This window comes from Grus americana, chromosome 15 (genome assembly GCF_028858705.1).
Source record: "Grus americana isolate bGruAme1 chromosome 15, bGruAme1.mat, whole genome shotgun sequence".
Taxonomy (NCBI): Eukaryota; Metazoa; Chordata; class Aves; order Gruiformes; family Gruidae; genus Grus; species Grus americana.
The window spans coordinates 13,146,170-13,168,499 of NC_072866.1; the positions used below are offsets into that span (position 1 = coordinate 13,146,170).

At 46.7% G+C, this 22,330-nt stretch overlaps 1 protein-coding gene across 3 annotated transcripts in view; it reads left to right on the plus strand.

The window, feature by feature from the left end:
* Positions 1-22,330, plus strand: part of MAD1L1 (mitotic arrest deficient 1 like 1) — a 372,656-nt gene that overhangs the window by 269,809 nt on the left and 80,517 nt on the right. For all 3 annotated transcript variants that reach the window (XM_054842372.1, XM_054842373.1, XM_054842374.1), the window contains one exon: positions 9,119-9,309. In XM_054842372.1, the coding sequence (XP_054698347.1) occupies positions 9,119-9,309 (191 nt within the window). The remainder of the gene's footprint in view (positions 1-9,118; positions 9,310-22,330) is intronic.

Here is a 22,330-nt window from a genome sequence, read left to right on the forward strand (position 1 = left end):
TTAAGGGAAATAATCCTCCCTACCCATAATAACACTTCAGACTCCTGCAATGGAAATAGGAGCTCCAGAGGCTGGGATAATGTGATTGAAAGCCTGGTTATCCAGGAGATGGCTCTGTTTCCAAACATCTTTCATGCTCCAGGGAAAAAAGATTGCTTGTCTTTACGTACGTGTCACATTCCTGCAGTTTTGTTATTTGAAAGCCCCGTTTCCCCTCTTGCTGTTCTGCTGCTCCGTGCTGAACCAGCGTTTCGTTTGGCTCCAGCACGATCATCTTTAAAGGATTGTTTTCATAAAGTGGACACCAGAAAATGAAGTAGAACATGAAAAATATGCCAATAAAACTAGGGCAGAACCTCTTATCCTGCGAGAGGAGGTCCAGGGCGTTCAGAAGAGTGCACGGAGGAAACGTGTGGTGTGATTTTTGAGCAGAATAAGTGCCTTTGGGGCCTGCTGCAGGAGCACGAAGAGCAAAAAGAAGGGTCTGGGGAAGGTTTGACTAGTTGGCATCCAGAGTGCTTTGAGGCCAAGAGCAATACGTTTGCAGTGCCAACGCTTCAAAACACTATTAAGGGGGATAAACATGGGATACAAAAAAAAAAAAAGGATTGAATAGGAACGAGAGTGGAGGCTTTTTAGAGCTTAGTCTCCTTTGGAACAAAAGCCCTGAAACAAACTCCTCAATCTTCTCCCATTAAAAACCCAAATAAGGTGGCGTGCTGCAGAGACTTGCCTTTATCTGTTGCGGTGCAATTGTGTTTCCATCCCCGCTGGCTAGCTAAAACGGTGTGCATTTTCCCTCGCCGTCCCCTGCGACCCTCCAGCCTGCCTGCGTGCTGCGCACAGCGGAAGCGGTTCCATTAGCCCAGGCCACGCGAACAAACGAAATGGCAGGCTGACCTTTAGCTAAGCCACCTTACCTAGGGATGGGGGCACTGGGCTTTGTCTCAAGAAAGTGAGTTCTGGAGCCGGTAATGGTGTTATAATGTCTGTGGAGAAGAGAGGCGGTTCCTGGGTAGGAAGGGATTTAGTCCAACGCAGCGGCGTGCGCTTGTTTGCAACCAGCCTCCAAATAGCCGGGGAGTCTGCGGTGGTTGGAGTTGGGTCTGTGCGTCCCAAATAAGAACTAAAGGATGCCTGTATGGTGCCCTGCCCCATCTCAGACTCTGTCTTACACCGCTTAGTTATCTGATAAGCTACTTCAGAAATGGTAGGAATTTCTTTAGGTGTTTATACGTTCTGTATTTAGATGCATCTGCCTGCAAAGCTGCGGTATCTTTGTGTTGTGAGCGCAGACATCACAGCGCGGGGAGAGGCAGACAAGGTACTGTAAGTAACAGTATCTTGGATGCTGTCATTGAGTCCAAATAGCATTTCCATGAGTCTCGGCATCAGAATTTGAGTATAGAAAGTTCCTGGAGTAAGAGCAAAATGGCTGTGCTCCTGGGAAACCTAGAAATCATCTCTTGCCAGTGGAGAAAAGCTCCTGGTCGTAGCCTCAGTGAACATCATTAGATAATAAACTTTAAAGCGCTCTCTAATGCACGATTGAATATTGTCCACCCTGCATTGTGAACTACTATAACTCCTGCAAATAATCTTCACTTTGAGAAGGAACAAACAAATATTTCTGGAACGGTTTTTCTGTGTTTGTTTTAACAGCAGATGTTGGATGCTGTTTCAGAGGTTTAAATAGCAGCCAGTGTTTTGGGGTAGTAGTAATAGTAGTGATGTGCCAGTGGAAACAAGATAATGGGTAGAGTGCAGGGGAGGTGATCAGACAGCGGATAAATTCGCCTATTAGATGCTTTGCAGACCACCCCAGGTAATTAACAATGTGTGTTATATATGTTAATTATATAGTCCCTAGGATTAATTCTTACATTAGACACTTGAGTGGTTTCAAAACCACTCTTTTTCTTGGAAAAAGCTTAGTGGGGAATTGATTCTCCTTCCTCTGAGAAGCCATACAAGTTATGCCCTTGTTCGTGCTACCAGACTTCCCTGACCTATAGCCTGTGAAAAGGCCCAGTGACATTTTTGGCTTGATAACTCCAAAACAGATTACCTGGAAAACAGGTAGGCTGGTAGACTTATGCCTAATACTTGCTGGCTTCTTCTAGAAGCAGAAGATAACTACTTTCCTGTAAACTTAAGTGGCACAGTATATTTGTGGTTTTAAGGTGAGGCTGTTTTTTGCATCTGGAGTTAATGAGTACCTCCAGCTCCAGCTGACATCACTTTGTTTGGGAAGTGCTGTTGGTCTATAATTGCCATATGGAAGGGAAATGTGGCTAGAAGGCTTTAATCATCGTTTGGGGGGTGGAGGGAGATGTCTTCCTGGTTGGTTCACAATTTATGACCGGCGTAATGATCCTAACTTCCAAATGGTTTGTGCCATATCATACTAATTGGTGAAGTTCACCTTAGGTAATAAATAGCTCTCCTGAGGTTAATTTATCCTGCGTCTGGGGTGAATGTTGCCATCCCTGCCAAGTTCTGTATTGCTGCAAGCAGGCTGGTCACATCATTTAAGCCAGTGACTGTAAAGCCACCCAGGGTCTCTTTACGCAATGCTGCACTGCCTTCACTGAGAAAACATGGGCACGCCGCGGGGGTGGCTGAGGAGCTGAGCTGGGCTTCCAAAAGCCCACTAGTTTCCTGCCTTCCCCCATGCTGAAACAGCTTTGCCAGCGAGGAGGAGAAGGGCAGAGGAAGGCCCAGGCAGTGCCCACGCTGGGATCCCCTGAGGGAGCCTTTGGCTTGGTGGTGGTTCATCTGCCAGGGCTGAATCCTGTACCTAGGCCAACCTCAGGTGTGCCTGTGCGTTTTGCAACCTTGCCTTGTAATCTCAGGCCTATCAGGAGAAGAAAAGAACCCTTTATTTAAGCCTAATCCATGCTCTGTGTGTGTGTAGGTGCTACAAGACCAAGACTGTCTTCTTCCATAGCTTCCTCTCTCTAGTCCTCAGTGTCCTGCTTCTTTCACCCTGGCCTTCTGGTGTCCTCTGCCACTTTGTGCGGGTTACCTGAGGGTAGCGGTTAATTATGGACTTCTTTCCAAGAAATGTGTAAAGCTACGTGGGTTGTCTGAAATGGGGCTTCAGACAAGCATCTTCAGTGAAGGGAAACGTATGGGAAATTTTCCTAGTGGAGAGTTCTTGGGCAGTGTGAGAGCTGTAGCTGCCCATGGCAGTGGAGACCTTTACTTGGATCAGCTGCCTTTGAAAACTCTTCCCTGAGCTGCTGGAAGGGCAAGCTGGTGGCTGGAGGAGGGGGCTGGGAGGTGCACTGAACCATATGGTACATACACAGTTTAAAAATAAACCAGTGTTGACTGATCAAATAAATACCACTTAGGTTTACAATTGAACAGCCAGTGCAGTCTGTTGAATATAAAACTGTTTTTACCTTCAAGAAAAGTTATAATTCATGGTTGTAATGTCACAAATTGCAAGTTTTGCAAAGCACGGCTTCGGTCGGCCAGACCGCGAGGTCGGGTAAGGGTGGCGTGGGGCTGCCACGCTGGTCGGGTTCTGTGGTCCCACTCCCCCAGGGCATAAAACACGCCTATAAAATCCAGCAAAGCGAATTTTATTTCTCAAAAGCGATGGTCATAAACTTGTCTACATCAGAAAATGCTCAACTCTTCTTCTATTAGCCTTTATTTAATACGATACAATTTAATTTTATATTGTGTCCTTCACAGAATATCACAGAACTCTTTTCAGATGCTGTTCCTCATAAAGCTGGAAGAGAAAATTTCAGCTCGGGGTTTGAAGAGGGGAATGACTGGACGGATTTCAGGTGCAGAAAGGCAGCCTGAGAGTTGCAGAGAGTCGAATGGGAAGGACAGACCTTCGATAGGAGAGCGTAATTAAATATCGGTTTGGGGGTACAAATGGGGGTGATTGATGGGTGACATTGCATGGCAGGCACGGTGTTATGGAAATGGAGAGAAGAACCTCATGCAGGTGGGAGAGAATAAGGGTAATTGTGACCTTGCTTCTTGGAACTGGGGAAAGAGCATTCCCTCTTACGGACCTTGTGAGAAGAGGATGGTAGTGGCATCCCTTCTGGAGGCTGGAAACACAATCTAAGCAGTCTACTGTTTAAATAGAGCAGGGCTGGTAAAAATACAGTGTCCTCCATAGCAATGTTGGGTGGCATCTGTCTGGGGCGTTCTGGCAGGGTGAGCAGTGACAGGAATTCATGTGTAAATACTTTATCCTGTGTGTGTTGGAGTGACCTCCAAACGTGTTACTAAGGGAAAGTAACCTTTAATGGAGAGTTAGAAAGGACTTCAGGCCTTTCTGAGAGAGAGACATGTATTAGCTGGGATCGCAGCTGAATTAATGCAGCTACATGGCTTGTGGCATCTTTGAGGACGGGCAGAACAAATTTGTGTTTTCCTGGAAAAGACTAGTGATACGTTTAATTTCATGCCATTTTTGGCATGCTGAGAGCCGCATTGTTTCCTCCTCTTTCCCTGGAGAAAAGGTTAAGCATGGATTTGGTTTTCTTTGGTGTAGAGACTGCTATTGCTATTGATTGACCCAGCTGAACTCAGAGCAAGAGCCAAAGCTGTGGTATTTCCAGGCAGCTGTGAACATTTTCAGATGTAAGGAGTGTAAAAGCAATGGAATAAAAAGCAGTGACATTTTCACTATGAGACCAAAAAAGCCCAACTCATATTTATTTATCCAAAATAGTTTGAATTATTCATTAAAGTCGATATAAGTGTGTGAAAATGCAAGGTGTTTCAAGAAGCAGCATCATTAGGGGGAAGTTAATCATTGGGCAAATGTTAATGTTGTAACAGATTAATGATTTTGATCGGTGAGGATTTTTTCCCCCATCAAACTCTTCAGGACGGGGGCAACTTTTTGTACACATTCTTGGCCTGAATACATAAGAGATGGGGCAGTATGATTTCCATGTATTTTCATGTTGCCTCTGTTCTCCTTTATGTTTTTTCCAGGCAAAGTCAACAGCCAGTCGTTATCCCTGACCAAGGCATAGCCAAATCTCACACTTTATTTTCTCAGTTCTTATTTGTTTCATTAATGCTTCGGTGAGGGACGCTTTGGCGTCCCTTCTCTGGGTTGAAGGATGTTTATGGTGTGACTGTCCCCACCCATGCACACCTGCAACTTCTCTCGCCGGTTTTGTGCAAGTCTAAGAGTCGAACATAGGACCTCACGCGAGTGCTCTAAATACAGGGATTCTAGTTTTCAAACATTGCCTTTTAAAGATATAATTAGACCTAATTCTCCAAATGTTGTGAAAGATCTTAAAGGATCAAGACATTCAATGTTCTGTAGGTGGTAGATAAAACGGGTGGCAACAGTAATGCTGTCATCAGAAACCTGCTCCGTTAATGCACCTCCACCCATCCCGAAAGGATCTCCCTCTGTTCAGTGGCCTCTACGGCTGTGCCTTAAACGTCGCTCTGAAATACGCTGAATCGCGCTCTCTGCAAATGATGACTTTTAACTCAATTTTTCCTGACGGTGCTAGAAATTTGGCGGGAATTAGTGGTATTAGGTGAGGCTTAAGAATTAGCGCCGTCACATCTTTGAATTCAGATGCGGAGCAAACAATGAGCTGCCTCTGAGCTCAACATCTTCACTTGGTGGGGGAAATATTAGAAAGATTAATTACTGTTCCCAAGTGAGAGCACATGCTGCTTGCGCTGTTCTCTGGGCGCAGGGAATCTGCAGTGCTAGAGCAGAACCATGGCACGGAGAGGCTGTGTAGGTACTCGGTGCCTACAAACAGGCACCCTGTGCCATTTTAGACACCCCAAAGTGTCTGAGATGTTGGCCTGGGGCTGGCTGGTATGACACAGAACCTGCAGGCGTCTCAGGCGGCTTTGTTTCAGCAGTGGGATCCCATCCTACTTTTCTCAAGTCTCAGGTTACCTTCCTACCAAGTTACTCTTCTGTGAATCCTCCTCACAAGGCAGCTTCTTGGTTGTATCAGCAGAGCCCTCAGCAGAAAGCAGGGGAGTAGTCGCAGTCCTGAGTGCTGTTCTGAGTTAATTTGGGAGTAGCCCCTGGTTGAATTGTTTCCACGGGATAAATACTGCCCAAGGTAGGCATCAGCACTTGCTGTAGCTGAACTATTGAGGAGTGCAATTTAATGAGGCGGAAAGGAAAAGCAATCTCTGTTTTACAGTCAGAGTTCAACGGACCTTTCACAGTTGCAAACTTAAGCATTCCTATCGTGTCCCTGTACCTGCTTCTGGTTTTTTCCTGCCCTGTCCCCAAGCTGTGCCACTGAACACCGTTGGGGAATTGCTGCTGGAGCCAGGGAGGAGATGACGAGGCTTTATCCCGTCCCTGGCTGGTGCTGGCGCATTCGGCTGTGTCTACGTTAGCAGTTACCGAGTTCAGCGCCTTGTGCCAGTGGCTGACACGAGGCATCTCTAACGGGGAGATAACGTTTTTTCATGCAGATGAATTCCTTCAGCCAGTGCGGCTGGCGCGGTAATACACCAAAACTGCCGCAGGCACTGGAAAGAGGGCCAGGAGGAATGGGGAGGGCGCGCTGTCGGGAGTGAAGGCTTGCTAGTCCTTCAGTTAAATTGAAGAGCTCAGGATTTCTTGCATAAAAGACTGATTGTAGTCAGTTTTTCCTTTGTCACCCTGAGGGTAGTGGAGGGAAGCAGTTGCCATCGCTTAGTTGCTATTCTAGCTTCACATGGTTGTAGTCTAACTAGGCCAGTGGCGGTGGGTGGGTGGGTGATAAGGCTACAACCCAGCGGGTGCGAGGATGCTTGTGATGGCCATTAGCAGTACCAAGTCTGAGAGACAAAATGGTGGAGAAGGCGCTAACTCCTCATGAATAACGAAAGCAGTTCAAGGAGTTCATGAATTAGGGTGCCATCCACCTCCAAGGTTATAAAAGTCAGGAATGGCAGCCTCCAAGATGCGGTAGGAAGAGGCAGATTTACTTTTCCAAGGCTAGGCTGCATTTATTAGGAAAAAAATATCGCTGTCGGACATATGCGATATATTAAAGGCAGTTCTGTCTCTGACAGCGGTGAAATGTTATTTACCACTGCAATGTGGTCACTGAATTTTTACTTTCGGATATAGGATTTTGTCCTTAACAGTTGCATAGCTGAATGTAAGACTGTGAGAATATTGAGGTCAGAGCTGCCAATTAACCTCCTGACTTCAGAGACTGATTACTCAATTAATCAAAGACCAGACCCAGCTGAGATGATGGGGAAAAGGTTGTAACAACCCAAGGAAGGGTTGAGTTAATCACGCAGCGATGAGTTTGGTAGGAATGGCAAGGTGGGTGGTCAGGAAAGACCTTTTCAAGCTCATGAGAAGGGGCAGCAAGTAACCCACAACCCTTCAGCCTTGTGAGCAGGGTTTGGATGCTCTATTTACCTTACATCCCCCAGCAACTGGGGGGTTCCCTGTATAGCAGTGTTTTAATGAACAAACCGGTATGTGATGTTCCCCAAGATTGGCTTGCTCCCCTCGATAAAGTGAGATACAGCTGGGGGAGACCCAGAGCAAAGGAAATACTTTGCTCGTACATCGCCTCCACAAGCCGCTCGGGAAGGTGGAGGTGAATTAACCGAAGGTAAGGAGGTGGCCGGCGTTAACTCTCCCTGCGTGGATGCTCTCACTCAGAAGTAAAGGGACAAGTAGTTCTCTTTAACCATTAAAGAGTTCCTGTCCTTGCCTGGGGATTAAGCTGAATTGGATTAAGGCCAAAGTACTTCTGAGCAGGGGCATCCTCAGTGGCATTTAAGGCACTTTAACTTAACACAACATTATCCTTCTGTCCCACCCGGAGTGCCTAACTAAAGCAGTACAGAAGCTAAGAGGACACTCACGTTCTCCTGGTGCGCTTGCAGCTACTCGGAGGAGAATCACAGGCAAGTCCATGGCCTTGCAGTTACCATCCTACATTCTTCCTGCGCTACGCTTGGGAAGTCGATGGAAATGCTTTTCAGCAAATGCTTGAGCAAAAACTTTTCCAGTTTGCTTAGAAAACAATAATACTTTAGCGTGGGCTGTATAAGCCCAGCCAAAACCCTTCCTCCGTACTCCAGCAGTCATCTTGCTGAAGTTTCTGCTCTCCTAGTGCTGGACTCTGAACTAGCTAAAATAAAGACATATTGCCTACATGTGTTGCAATTATGTCTCTGATCACAGCACAGACAAAGCCTTAAACCTCAGCATGACAAAGAGGTATCCGAGTGAGGAACTCTATTTATTTGCTGTTAGAAAGAGTCAGGGGGTTTTTCTAACCCTAGACTGCAGTGTTGATAAAACAGGCTGACTTGGGAGACATCTCTAGTGTATATTAAAGTAAAGCCAATCTCTGTAATTAATGGGGGGATAAATCGAGGTTTAATTACTCAGAAGGCACCTTTGGTGAAAGATTCATGGTAATTGTTGTGTATCCTCCTGAAGGATTCACAGTGCTGGCAGCTCCCTTTGTAGCAATAAAATACAGGGTGAGTGGCAGGCAGTCTCGCAGGACCTCTCTGCTAGGGACTAGTCCAGTTAAGGTGGCAAATGCAAAGAGGCAGTGGTGCTCTTCAGGCTTTTTATCACAATAAAAGCCCCTTCCCGAATCTTCAGGGATTCCTAAGCAGTGTGTCAATTTGAGATCAAAGCACTTACAGTCCAATCAAGAGTACGTTGGAGGAGGTTTCCCTTACAGGCAGCTTCCTCCTGATGCAACCACACAGAGGCATATTTCTTCCCATTTTTCCACTTTCTTGCTTCCTCTAGCAAAACACCCTTCTCTTGGGTTCCATGTAGAAAATAAGATGTGTGGGGAAATGGACGCTACAGCTTTGAATTTTGTAGTATGTTGTTAAAAGGCTGGCTGAGCAAAAGAAAAATTCATCCCACCAAGACATGTCTGTTTTCCTTATTCTCCAGTTCATTGTCTGTCGGTCTGCTGGGGCCAGGAGGAGAGGAACCTAGCTTGCTTGTTTCTTTATTCTGCCTGCTTAATTCACTTTTAAAAAATGTAATTATCCTTTTCAATTCACTTAGTTTGACTAGCGCCGTAAATACGGCGCAAGGGCTCTGTGCTGATGACGTATAAGAAAGTCCCTGTTTTCTTCCCCTACGTAGAGCTGAAGAAGCAAGTGGAAAGTGCAGAACTGAAAAACCAGCGTCTGAAAGAAGTTTTCCAGACCAAGATCCAGGAGTTTCGCAAGGTGTGCTACACACTAACGGGCTACCAGATCGACATCACGACTGAGAACCAGTATCGACTCACCTCCATTTACGCCGAGCACCAAGGGGACTGCCTGCTTTTTAAGGTAGGTCTGCGCACCCCTCGCTGCACCTGCTCTTTCTCGGTGACTGGACTGGAAAATGACTGCCCCCTGCTACGTGACAGGGTTTTCCTTATCAGGGAAGTAAAGATCCTTTCTTCTTTTAAAAAACTGCTTTAGAATGTTTGGCATCTGGTCTCCCACTTATATATCAAAGTCGAGTAAAGAGAAGAGACTATATGTGCATATACCCAAGGCATCTGGCCTTGCACTTCACCTTTTTATATTATCAGTTATATATGCCACAGCAATAAAACCTTATGCAACCATCAAGGTTTCATCCTTACTTCACTATGAGATATATGTCCTTACTGTCTTCGCTATCCTCTAGCTTCTCTGTGTGTCATCATCTTGTCCTTATGTAAATTGGAATCCCTTTTGAGCAGCAACTCATCGTCGCGTGTGTGAAGTGCCATTTATGTGAACAGCACAGACGAGCAGCAATAACAGTCTGTCTTCTGTCAGTCTGATACCTTTATTGGTCTAGCTAGGTGGTCTGAGGTTGGTTCTGGCTTGATGGGTGCTGTTTTTCTTCTGCGTTACCTTCCAGCTAGCACAGCTGGGCTGATGCATTAGAGAGCTGAGGTGTGACATTAGAGTCACCAAGCTGTTAAGTTCCATCTTTATGGTAGTTCAAGTGTCAACAGCCCAAGTTTACAGGTCAGTGGGAGAACTTTCTCCTTCTCAGTGGCAAACACAACTGGCACTTAAAATCATACCTGCCTCCCGCTGATCCCCCCAAGGCGAGTCTCATTTATGAGAAGGATGAGGGGTTTGGAGGCGTTCAGTGCAGGAGGAGGCTCTGCAAGCAGGACCTGGAGAAGTTCTCCATCTGCAGACCTACTGCTGTGTGCCACGTGTGGATTGCTGCAGCATTGTTTCTTTATGTAACAGGACAAAGATTTTCCTGTTCTGCAACTCTAGAGTCTCAAAAAAAACCAGCTACCAAATAAAGCAAGTGAGGCTAAGTATAAGACAGTACCTAGGATCCTTAGTAAAACTAGGGAAATATCAGGAAAACTGTTGTATTACTTGGCCTTATGACATTTCTGGAGTGAGAGAGATGACAGCAAAAAAATCTGGAAGGAGGATGACTCTGTTGGTTTTAAGGTACCATCACTGAATCCTGAGAACAGTTCTCATTGAGATGGTGCGATGCTGTTAGCTCTGAGACCTCCAGAGGCCTGTGTTCACGCCTGTACTCTTAAATGTTCAGTGAATGAAACTTCAGCAGACTCCTGGAGATGTCTGTTAGATGCCATACCCAGACAGTAGAACTAGCAGCTCTTTCTGCATCATGGGAGAGATGGAGTGCTTGGAGAAAGTTAAAACACATGAGAAAATTGCATACTGGCCACATGAACTGGCCACTGAGCTGGCTGGCTTTGCTAGGATCAAATACCCTTTGTGTCAGGGCAATAGAAATAATTTGCATGCAGAAGAATGAATAATCAAGTAGGGATTCCTCTCCCTAAACTCTCTTCTTGCTTTCTCTTCTTCACTCAAGCCTTCATTCCCAAGTATGTCCAGAGGATGGAGGTAAGTGTCGCCAGGTAGAGCAGCAGCAATGTCAAGATCTCACACTTCCAAAGCCAAGGGTGGGTTGCTTATTGATTCATGGAATTCCTCAGCCTCTCTTACCTCACATACCTCTTCAGATAAGAGAAGCAGATTTTCTAATTAGAGCCTGAACACTGAAATCTCAGAATCTTTCTCCCTGTTCAGTAAATTGCAGACAATTCCCACCATCTGCAGCTTAGGATAGCATTAGAATATAAACAACAAATTCTTTCCTTGCTGAGTCCAGGCAGCTGGTTCTCATGTATATACCAAGGCTTGAGTCCTGACTAGTGCTTCCAGCAAGGCTGTGTGTTTATGCTGTGGAATTTCTGAGCCATAGCAGGCTGTAGGTGTTTGTGTGCATTTCATTGACCCAGAGAGGTCACAAAGCAGGGAATGCTATTTGTATTTATTCCATTCAAGCAATTTATGGAACAGGGTCTGTATAATTAAACCAGAGAAGTCCCCTGGCACTTTCCAAGCTTCTGTAGTTTGCCTGTAAACTTTAGAGCATATTTCAGTAGCGCTGCTGGTGGTGTTTAATTTTCAGTGAGGCTTCAGTAGCAGGGTTGCAGTAGGAGCTACTGTAATGTAACCCCTTCACATCTAAATGAAGATGAAAGATGTGCTCGGTTTTCCCAACCAAGGTATGCTGTTACTGAAGTAGAGCTTATTATCTACATCTTGTACGTGTCCGGCCAATTCGCATTAATTGGAGTTACAGCGTCAATGAAAGGGTTAATCACAGTGTCATGCTGCGAATATAAATGACTGCATCTATAAATGAGCACTGAATTCCAATGAAACCGTATCAGTATTTATTGGCGATCCCTATCAATGCAACAGATGAGCTCATCAACTTGATGGATGTTCCAGTGATTTTCAGGCCCTCTGTGTGTGAGCGCGTAGGCAGCAGGCGCATCTCAGACTTCACAGCTCACTCTTGCTTGTTTGCTCTTTTTCATTCTTTTAATTAAATGCTGTGGAAAGCGGTGTTAGAGATTCCTCGCCAGGAGTTTAGTTTCTGATGGGGTTTTTTTTGTGGGATGTAATGCATTATAGTTATTGGGGCACTTGACAGTTTCATATTCTGTAACCGTTGCTGGTACATTAGATGTTTTAGGCGATGACACAGACTTTGCATTCTGCATAATGCTTGGCTGGTGCATCTAGGCCAGGCCACCCATGAGAGATCCAAGAACTGCATTGACTCCCTTTGTAACAGCCTACTAAATATATCTATTAAAACAAACAAAAGTTGCTGGGGAGCCTCAAAATCAGCTTAGCCAACTTGGAATTAAGCAGTGGCAAACCAGGATGTCATTGCTTGGCCGTGCGTACGTCACGCTGTTTACCCTTGTCTCTGGGTAGATCCTGAATGAGAGTCAGGAAATGAGGTCTTTAGAAAGGCAATGACAATTGTTTCAGACAAAGAAAGTCTTTTGGTAAACAGAAAGACTGGTCAAATTTGAAGAGGAGATGATTTGGAGACACTTGAACAAATGAACAAACAGTGCAGAGAAATTAAATCATGGGCTTTTTCTCTTTGTGTGCCTAAAGACACAGCCTCAGCCGAGGTATTTGAAGCCAATCAATTTAAAATGAAAAGAGTAGAAATCCTTTTATTTTATAGACCCTATGGCTTCAAGGTGCTGCTGAGAGCAGGAGCTCAGTAGGTTTTCTAAAATGTTAAGATATCTTTGTGGACACATAATAGTACCTAGTTTACATTAAGTATTTACATTTAACTTAAGCAGGGACATGTAGAGCTCTCTGCTTTGAGGTGTAAAGGCAACCTCTTACTACAGATACGAGGAAGAAAATTCCCATGCATGCTGCTTATTTTGTGGGTTGTGTCTACATCTGGTTTTGCTGGTGCTGTACCTGGCAACATTCAGCTCCATCCTCTGGAAATACTTGGGAATGAAAACTTGAGCAAAGAAGAGGGAGCCAGAAGAGTGCTCAGAGAGAGGATCTGTGCTTGATTATTTCCTGTGCTTCAGGTAAAGTGTTTCTGCTGTCGTGGCATCAGTGTGGTGCTGGTGACTATTCTTGATAGGATCCTGGACTGAAAAGGCAATCGATCTGATCCTGTGTAACAGCTACATCAGATCTAGTGGTGTTTGAAATCTTTCTGGTTTCAAGTTCATCTATTTTCTCAGGAAGGAGTGCTCGCATTTCTTAGTAATTCATGTATAAATTATTTGGGTCTAAGTTGGTTGGTAAGGAAGTTAAAACAGACAGACTCCAGTATCACAGCAGTGTTTTGTGTCTGAGCTCATTTTCTGTATCCTCAGAGCCCAGTCTTGCAGAGTACAGAATTCTGTCTGCATCCAGGTCTCGTCCGTGGTGTTGTTTTCTGTCAAAATTATCAAACGGAAACCCGAACAGTAGTGGTAGTTCATTGAAGAGCATCCCCAAGATGGTGGGCTTGATGCCGTGAAGGAGAATACCCAACATATCAAACAGCAAACAAAACCAGAAGCAGCATGACACAGCTTGAGAATGTTGCCAGCTACGGGGCTGGCACTTCTTGCTGCGCAATAAAACCTTTATTGGTGTCCCATTGGATTGATAATACGGTAATAAAATAAACAGCTTTTCTACAACCTGTTAAATTAACAGCCAGTGCGCACGCACTGTCTTTGATGCACACCTCTTTAAGGAGTAGCGTAAAGAGTTGGTTTGCAGATCTGTAAGGGGAACCGTCACTCTCAAACTTCAAGGCAATCTGAAAAGTGAACACTTGCTTCTGATGTGATTCACCCTGGGTGCAGAGGCAGAATGTAGAGGGATGAAAGGGATAAAGGCTTTGTATGGCAGAAGGGTGCGGTGGAAGGACAGATACCACCTTTAACTTCCCAGTCTTCCTTTGCTTGCCTCATCGCTTGCGTACCCTGCTGCCCTGTTGCGTCTATATTGACGAGGTGTGTAAATTCAGGTAGGGCAGCTATACGAACAAGAAGTAATAGTTTAATTCTCTTGAGGAGGGAAATGAGGCTGGATTGAATAAGAAAGACCTCGGAGGCTATTTTTCAAATGCAAAGCGATGCTGACAAACTGCTGGCTGAAAGGGGGAGACAAAACTCATCTGGTTAAACTTGCGGAGAGAGTCCAGTCTGCTGAGATTCCAGCACAGCCTTAGCGTCAGGTTGGCCAGGGCGCACCAGTGGATAATGTACGTCTCGGAGTGAGCAGGATGGTTTATGCAGGGATTACTTTTACTCGCTTGAGTGCTCTTGTTTTGTCTTGAAGCTGACAGCACTGTTGGGAGCTCTGGGTCTGAGTCTGCGTGCTTGGCATACCTGCAGTTTCAGTTATTTCCTCCTTGAACTCGGCAGAGTATCTCCGAGAAGCATGTTCTAGCTGTTTGTTTCTTTTTGCATCTCTATCTTCTCCCCTCTCCTCCTCCTCACCCTTGATGAGTCTCGAGAGGAGAAAGAAATCACAATTTTGATGGAGTGCTGTTCTTCCAACAGCCGTCTCGCGCTCTTGCACACACAATCAAAAATAACAATGGGGCTCATCGGTGGAGCAGGCCAGGCAGCAAGAGATTGATTAGAGATTGTAGGTCTCTGTTAACTCCTCATTCTTGTTAATTACAAGTTATTTTATTTTTATATTTTGTTTTCAATTTTCTCATGTGGTTGCTGGAGACTTGATTTCTGCTCAGGTCTGGGAGCACCTGCCGTTGGTGTGTGTGTGTGATGCCTTCCTGCCCGTGATTGCGCTGGGATTCCTGGAAGGATCAGCAAGGACCCATCTTGGGTTGCACTAATCAGCAGCTCTAAAACAGGAGCTGTTGAGCAATCTATGGTGTTAACAGCATCAAATCCTGTATTTAAACTTCCTACGCATCATTTTATTTCCGACGTTGTAGCAGCCTGTTTCACGTTAGGACCTAACTTTAATTCTTGCTAATGTCTTCGTCTTATTCTACGTTCTCATGCTTTCCTTCCTCCCAACACAGTTTCTGTCTTACTGCGTGAGCTTCCCTAAACAACTGCCTATGCCCTAGGGCAGGGTGGGGTTTTTCCCTTCTATTTTTTCCCAAATGAAACCAGTCACCTCAAGGATACACTTGGAGTTGGGGGAGATCTAACAGAAGGGTTTTTTACCGCAGAATTTCTGAGCAAAAAGATGCTGCTCTAAGACTTCAGGAGTCTGGGCTGAAGCCTTGTTCCAGCTGAGCAAAGTTAAAGCTCTTTCTCTGCCTCTCTTTCCCCTCTGTACGTTGGGGATGATGCTCGTGCCAGGGTCACTGGACTGTTGTGAGGATGGGGAGGCTGCTGATGGGGAACACAGAGCGGCTTTGGGCTGGGGAATACGCTCCCCTGTTAGCTGTCGGTCTGGCGCAGTACCCCCTGCCAGTGTGTTGGCACCACTTGCTCCCCTTCCCTGCCACGTCTGCGAGTCTGCCAGGGTAGACCCAGCCATGCAGGTAATTAATGCTGATGATGTTGGAGAATTATTCCAGTGACTGAGTCTTTCCTGACTGGTGGGAGGATGGTACGTGTGAGGCTCTCTGAAAGGTCAGAGATTTGTCTTACTGATGGGTGCAGCGGGTAACAGAAATGAGTTCAGGTTTTCCTCTCTGGTGGAGTGACTGATGTGTTACGCTGTGAGGCAGACGCACAGCCCCTCGCTTCAAAAACCAGCCTGTTTTCAGTCCGAAAACATGAGGTTGGCTCGCAGATGCCGTCTGAGATTCAGGCTGTTCCTCTGCATTTCCCTGTTAGCTTTGTAACCATCAGCTGTTGGCCACCAAGTTGCTTTTGCAGTTTCCCTTCCCCATGCTCCTTCGCACCCCAAGGACGTGGCAGTGCCGGTGCTGTATCTCCAGGTTTCCTTCTCTGCAGCACCCTGCTCGTGGTGGCATGAGCTCTGCCTCCCGTCTGGGCTCCCCTTCTCTCAGCAAAGAAGCGGGGCACTGAAAAAAAGGCAGTTTTCAAGTTTGTTTTTTTTTTTTCCCCACAAATTCTGCACCTGACTTCAGCCACCATCGCTGACTACTGCTGATGGCCTCATCCAGGCAACGGGACGCGGCAGACATCAGCCATCGCAGCTGAAGGACCTCAGCATCTGTTTTCATGGCTTCTGGTGGATTTGGCAATGTTCGGTTTATGGTTGGACTCAATGGTCTTAAAGGTCTTTTCCAACCTAAATGGTTCTACAATTCTCCGATTCTGCAATAAGTAACCAGATTACTGGAATACACCTTTTTTTAAATAAGTTTGCAATTCACCTCCCTCCAACTCCCCTTTTCCTTCATTAAAATATCTCTAATGAAATTGGAGAGACAGCCCATGCTTTCTAGAGAGTCACATGCACCAACGTGGAGCACGAGCCACTGATGAGAATTTAATTAAACCGGCGCATCCGTGCTAGATGCGCGGCCCTGGTGGGATGCACGGTATGTAGGATGGTGCACGGGGCAGGTCATCCCCTAGCTCTGCCTGTGCACCAAACCAGGCAGCCGCTGACTCCATCCTCGTGCCGTGTGGCAGAGCCAGGCAGCCCTGCACCCCCACGGCGCAGCCCTGCACCCCCGACGACACAAAACCCGCTGCTGCATCGGCATAAGTTAGCAGGAGGCAGAGCAGATCCTGGCTGCCTCGCCTGCCTCCGATAAAAGCCTCTCCTTCCCTTTCCCCCGCGCGCGTTCCCAGCACCCGCGTGATTGCAGTTTGCCGCGGAAGGGTTGTTCTTGTCACTGGCTGTGCCTGGTCTCCCTGCGGGAGGTCTCAGGAGAGAAGGATGTCTGTGTCCGCCCGCTGCTGTGTTTGAACAGCTTACAAAGGACTGTGTGGGCTGACAGGCCTGTGTTTACGCGCCGCGAGACGAAGGCGATGTTAAATAATGGATAAAGTAGAGGGGACATAAGCAAAACCCCTCCCGGATTCTTGTTCCCATCTCTGCCGCTAAATTGCCGTGTGGCTTTGCTCTAGGTCACTCAACCTTCTGGTTTTCTGTATCCCTCTCACCTGGGTGCAGGATATTGCCATTCATGGACTTCCACGGGGGTTCGAGAAGCTTTTCAGAGCGTTCTGTGGTGGGGAAGCTGCGTGTGAATGGGTTGGAGATGTAACCGGCGCAGCTGGTTTTTGTTACACGTGAATGGACGCAGCAAATGGTCCCTCAGACGCGTGGTGCAGCCGGCACGGGCCAGGGTCCTGGGGCAGCACTGCCGCTCCTTTCCTTTTGTGTGGGTACCTGCCACCTTCAACTGGCGTTAAATCTCTTCCATTTTATTTATTTATGTATTTATTTGAGTCTCTGGTAGTTTCAAAAGATGTTCTACTTAGAGCCTGTGTGATAGGCTCACTTGAAGGAAGAGGCGATGCCTTCGAGTCCGGGCGATGGGGGAACACCAAGGCTTTGCTGCAGCACTCGGGAAATGGGTGTTTTGCAAAGCGGCTTTTGATGCACGCTTGTCGCTTTCCCTGGCTGCTCTGTTGTGAATTTGCTGAACACGCAGAGCCGAGTCAGCAAACCACAACCCCGCTGGTTGCTTGTGTACGGTTATGTTCAAAGCTGCACGTGAAGAGGAGAAGAAATTACCGGAGATTTTTATCTTTTTAAGGGGGAGAAGTCTTGAGTTTCTGGGTACCCCACATCTCTGCCATCTTCCCTGGCTGCTCCACAGTCTCAATTATTCGTCTGTCTTTGGACATGAGAAGGAGGGGCAGGACATCTCCCTTGGGTCAGTTCTGGGCCTCTCTGCTGGTGTTGGTCTGCGCCAAGGCCAGCGTGCTCAGCCGCACCAGGACTGTGTCACGACATTGTCTTCCATGCCATCCTTGTGTGACAAACGGTGTCGGGGACTGTAGCAATCCTTGTGGCTCTTTCCTCCACTTTTGATCCCACATGGACATCCTTGAAGCCTCCTTTTACCTAGCTGTGAGGGCTGGCTGGTAGCGCAGCAGGTCAGAGCTTTGCCGGGGGCGTTCAGGATGGGTTTTGTACCGCTCCTTCACCGTTTTCCTGCGTGTTCCAGGAACAGGTTTGTGAGCAGACCTCTAGGAAAAGCAGTTAACTCCAGGAAACAGCTCGGAGGTGAGATGCAGCCGGTAACGTCCAGCAAAGCACCCACCAGCCTGTGAGAGCCCCAGGCCAGCACAGCACAGCTCGGCCTGCACAAAGCCACCGGCGAGAGTGAGTGGCAGCCGCTGCCTCTCTTCTTTCTTGAGTAAGCAGCGCGTTGTTTAAATACAAATGTAATTAGGACTTATCTCTTGCTTTGGGAGTTCTAGTTACTACCCATGCTTGGCTGGGGCAAAAGATTTTCTAACCTCCAGGGAGGGAAGAGGGTGTGTTTGTGTGTATAAAACCTGTCCGCAAATATGGAAACGTAACAGAAGATTCCCGTGCTGGTATGGTCTTGGGACATCTATCGTCTCCATCTACAGAGCGGATCTGGGCTCATCTAAAGGTCTTCTCTTTTATTTGTTGTGAACGGAAATGCTTGCGTTGTGCCCTCTTCTAGGATTTCAGAGTTAAAAGGTTTTACTCTGAATTTATTTTGGATAACGAGGTGGTTGGCCCTTTCCCACGAGGCTGCAGGTGAGCGGGGAGGGATGCGGTGGGGGAATAGTGAGGAGCTGAGAATGGGGTGTCGTGGTCACAGGTCCCCTTTGGCAGCCAAAGGGCCACCATCAGGGGTGAGACGGGAGCCAGAATCTCACAGCCGTACGTTCCTCTGTCATCCTCGTATTGCTTCCTCGCTTCAAAGTCTAAATGCTCAATTACTACATGGCTCTTAACCATGAAGTTAGTGTTGCATAAACCAGTTAATACGCTTTCTCTCAAACTGGCTTGCCAGTTTAAGATAAGAGCCCATATTTCAAAGCTTGTTAGGCAGCTCTTCTTCCTGGGATCCCAGTCTCTGCTGTGCTTGGGTGTTCCCTGAGACCTTTACCTAAACAGAGGTCTCTTACGTTTTCTTTTTGAGAAACCGCTTGTAGGAAAGCAAAAATAACAACTGCCGTGAGGGTATCTTCTGCTTTGCTCCAAGGCATCCCACCTCTATTTGGAGGCAGTTATTGCTGGAGAGGGTCGGAAGCACATCAAGCCTTCCGTCATGGCGTTTCTTGAAGATTTGATGCGCTTCACAGCATCGAGGAGTCTTAAGCACAACGTGCCATGCAGGCTCTCCAGATCATAACATGTCCTGTCAGTGTTGCAACATGAATCTATCGATGCTGGCGTCCTTGCCACCGTGCTGTGTCTGTGGAGCGATGACAGAATGCAGCAGCACACTGAAAATCCTTCTGGAGACCTTTGTTTTGAGGACTGGCTGCTGTGATTCTGGCAGAGCCCTACCCTATGCTGCAGAACAACAGTTTGTGCAGCTCAGCTCTTTACATTCTGTATGCTTAAGGAATTAATACTTAACATGGATACAGGTTAACGTTAGGATTTAATAATGTATCAACTGTCTTTATTCATATACATGGAAGTGGTGAAAAACCTATCCTGTTCTCACATTTGCTTCAAACAAACAAGTACATGAATCATCCTAACTCCACACACAAAACCCTTTCGCTCTGCCCCACGTGAATGTTAGCAGTAAGAGCAGGTAACTTAGTACTATTTTAGGAGTTTGGATTTAATGCATTTTCTTTTTTGCCCGTTGCATGAGAACATCCTTTGAGGAAGAAACGCAGAAAGGTATTTTATGTCAAATCTGTCTTAGAAGGATTCATAGCTAAATCACATTGCTGCTTTCTCCTCCACAGGGAAGCAGGGAATTTGAGAGCTGAGGATGACCTCCATCTTTGGTAACTCCCAAGATTATCTTTTGATGGCATCTTTAACTTCTAGGAGAAGACAAACCTGTCTGTATCTTGAGAGAATATATCAAACTGAGGCTTGAAATTTTTAATTTGTCCCTAATCTGTATTCAGTTTCAGCTAAAGCGGGTAGCTGATAACAGTGGATCTCTCTCAACCGTGTTCTGGGGAGCTGACATAAATTTCAACCTTAAACCGAAGGGTTTGTCTGTCTTAATGGAAGGCTCTGGAGAGTGTTTCATGTGCTGGCTGTCACTTTGCATTTCTGGGATGTATCCGGCTGGAGAGGGGACTGTCTGCAGATTATTTTTATATGAAGCAGATAGTGGAAGAGGTGCATGAGGCAGGGGTTTGTAATCACGTCGGTGATTCAGGGACTAGTTCTCGTGCCACGTAGCTACGATGAATCTGCAGCAAGGGATACCAGTCAGCTGTCAGTTTGACAATCCCTGCGAAAGCTCTTGTGTTTCTGGGTGTTGAAAGGGCCCCGCTGACAGTTGCACGGAGGCCCAGAGGTTTTGGACACGTATGTAAACAGCTGTCCGTCGCTGCATTTCCCAGGAGGTTGTCAGACATCTGTGCGTGTCTCTGTCAGGCAAGAATCTCACCGTGTTGTCCTGGGAAAGCGCAGGAGATGTCCTTGGCTTTTTGGCAGAATCGCTGCAGCCCAGAGTTGTTTTTCTTCATATAATTCCATTAGAGCGATGACAGTTTCAAGCTGGAACAGAAAAAGACCTGATGAAAGGACCAGTCCGTAAGTGGGGAAGATAGACAGAGTGGAAGCAGTAACTAGCACGGTAATAGACGGTGATGGATCTATAATCTCTTAGGCTGCTGTAAGCAGTAAATTCCTAAATAGTGTCCTTTCAGCCTTTACCTATTTATTTGCAAAGCGCTAAATTTAATTTTCCTTAGTCTGCAGGAAAGCAGCATCCCAGGAATAAACCTTTCGCCCAGCCAAGAAGCTGTGCCAAAGTGCTTGTTCCAGCATTTCCATTTCCTCTTTGCTCCGCACGGAGCGTCAGGGCTGTGCGCCCCAGCGCGTCATCTCTCAGGTGTGGTGGTGTCACGAGGCTGGCGTCAATGCTGCTGCAGGGTGGGATGTATCCTGCTCTGGTGCCTTTTCGGAAGGGGAGATTTAATAGCCGCGGGCTCAGTAAAACCGCCTGGACTGTGTAAGAGCAGGATGAATGAACCTGTCCGAGGTGGGAAGGCTGGCACATGAAGGCAGGCGAGGGAGCTAATACTGCACGTACCGATGCTCTGTCTGTCCTGTAGATACAGGACCACGGTGCTAAAGGCTCTCGGCTCAGAATAACTTCAAGAGTTGAACAGCACATAAAAGCTTTGTGGAGCAGAAACCTCCACAAACCCATATCTTGAGGAAGAAAAGCAGCAAGTTTTCCAAGCAACCTATGTTCTGCACGTTCACCCTGCAAAGCTTCAGCAAACGTGGTAGGTTTTCCATGCGTTGCTTTTTGTTCCTGGTAGCGCTGTGATGGTGATATACACAGCGTGCGTTCTTCTGGAGCTAGCAAAGAGGGGTTTTTTCCCAAAAATTCACAATATAATAGGGTTTTTTAGAAACGTTGCTTTGATAAAATATTTCAGGAGCAAATACGCGGTGTCTGAATCCAGGAGTTGCCTTGGAGTGAGCGTTCAATGTTCCTGTAGTTGTCGTGACCCCAGTGGGCTGTCACTAATCCTGTTGCTTCAGAGAAAGTCAGTTCTCAGTTTCAGAGCTTTGCTATTTTCCTGCCTGCAGAGGATTTCAGCAGAGTTCCTCACAGCACTCCCTGTTCCTCTTTGTCCCTTTCCTACCCCCCCGTCAGCAGCACAAGCAACGCTGCGTCGGCTGGTGGGCAACGTCCTGCCAGCGCTGCCCTGAGTTCCCGCCGTGTTCTCAGCTTATTGCCGATACGTGAACGGAAAGATGCTGCTTCCCGAGGATGGAGGAGTTTGCTGTCTTCATTCTCCTTCGAGGTTTAGTTGGGTTTTTACTCAGTAAAGTGCCATGGAAAAGGCAGTCTTATTTTTTTGTGTTTTTTCTATTTTGCCATTTTTTTAGCAGCTTAAGAATGAGATCGGTATCTGTAAGTTTATACGCCAACCCTTGCTCCTCCTCCTCTTATCTAAATCTGGAGAAGGGCTCTGAGCTCCTCAGCTTGGTGTGCTGCTCAGAGCTCTGACTTCCCTCTCACATTTGTTTTAAAATAAACAAAAATAACGGTGCCAGGAATTGAGGGTGGAGAATTACACGGGCTTTTTGCCTGCTTTTTCCTTTGATGCAGAGCCGATGGGAAGGGGAGTTCCGTTGCAGCCCAGGAAAGGACCTTCCTGAGCTGATGCTGAATTTGCAGTGGGGGTCTGCTCTTCGGGAATGGGGAGAAATTGCCCCCCAAGGGGTGGATGCTGTGTGATCTGACACCATTTCCTCACCAGTTTGCAGGTTCCTTGGGTCTTGCTCTTTCAGCTGGTAGACCTGGGTGCAGATGAGAGAATAGACCTTGTTTGTCAGTCGAGAAGGTGTCTTTGTCTGAGGGCCTTTCTCTGCTATTCTTTCATTTTCAAGCACATTGTCACAGAAAATTTCATTAGCCACACTGGAAGTCGGTCGGCTTGCCAACAAGTGATAGACATAGTGCTGATTAATA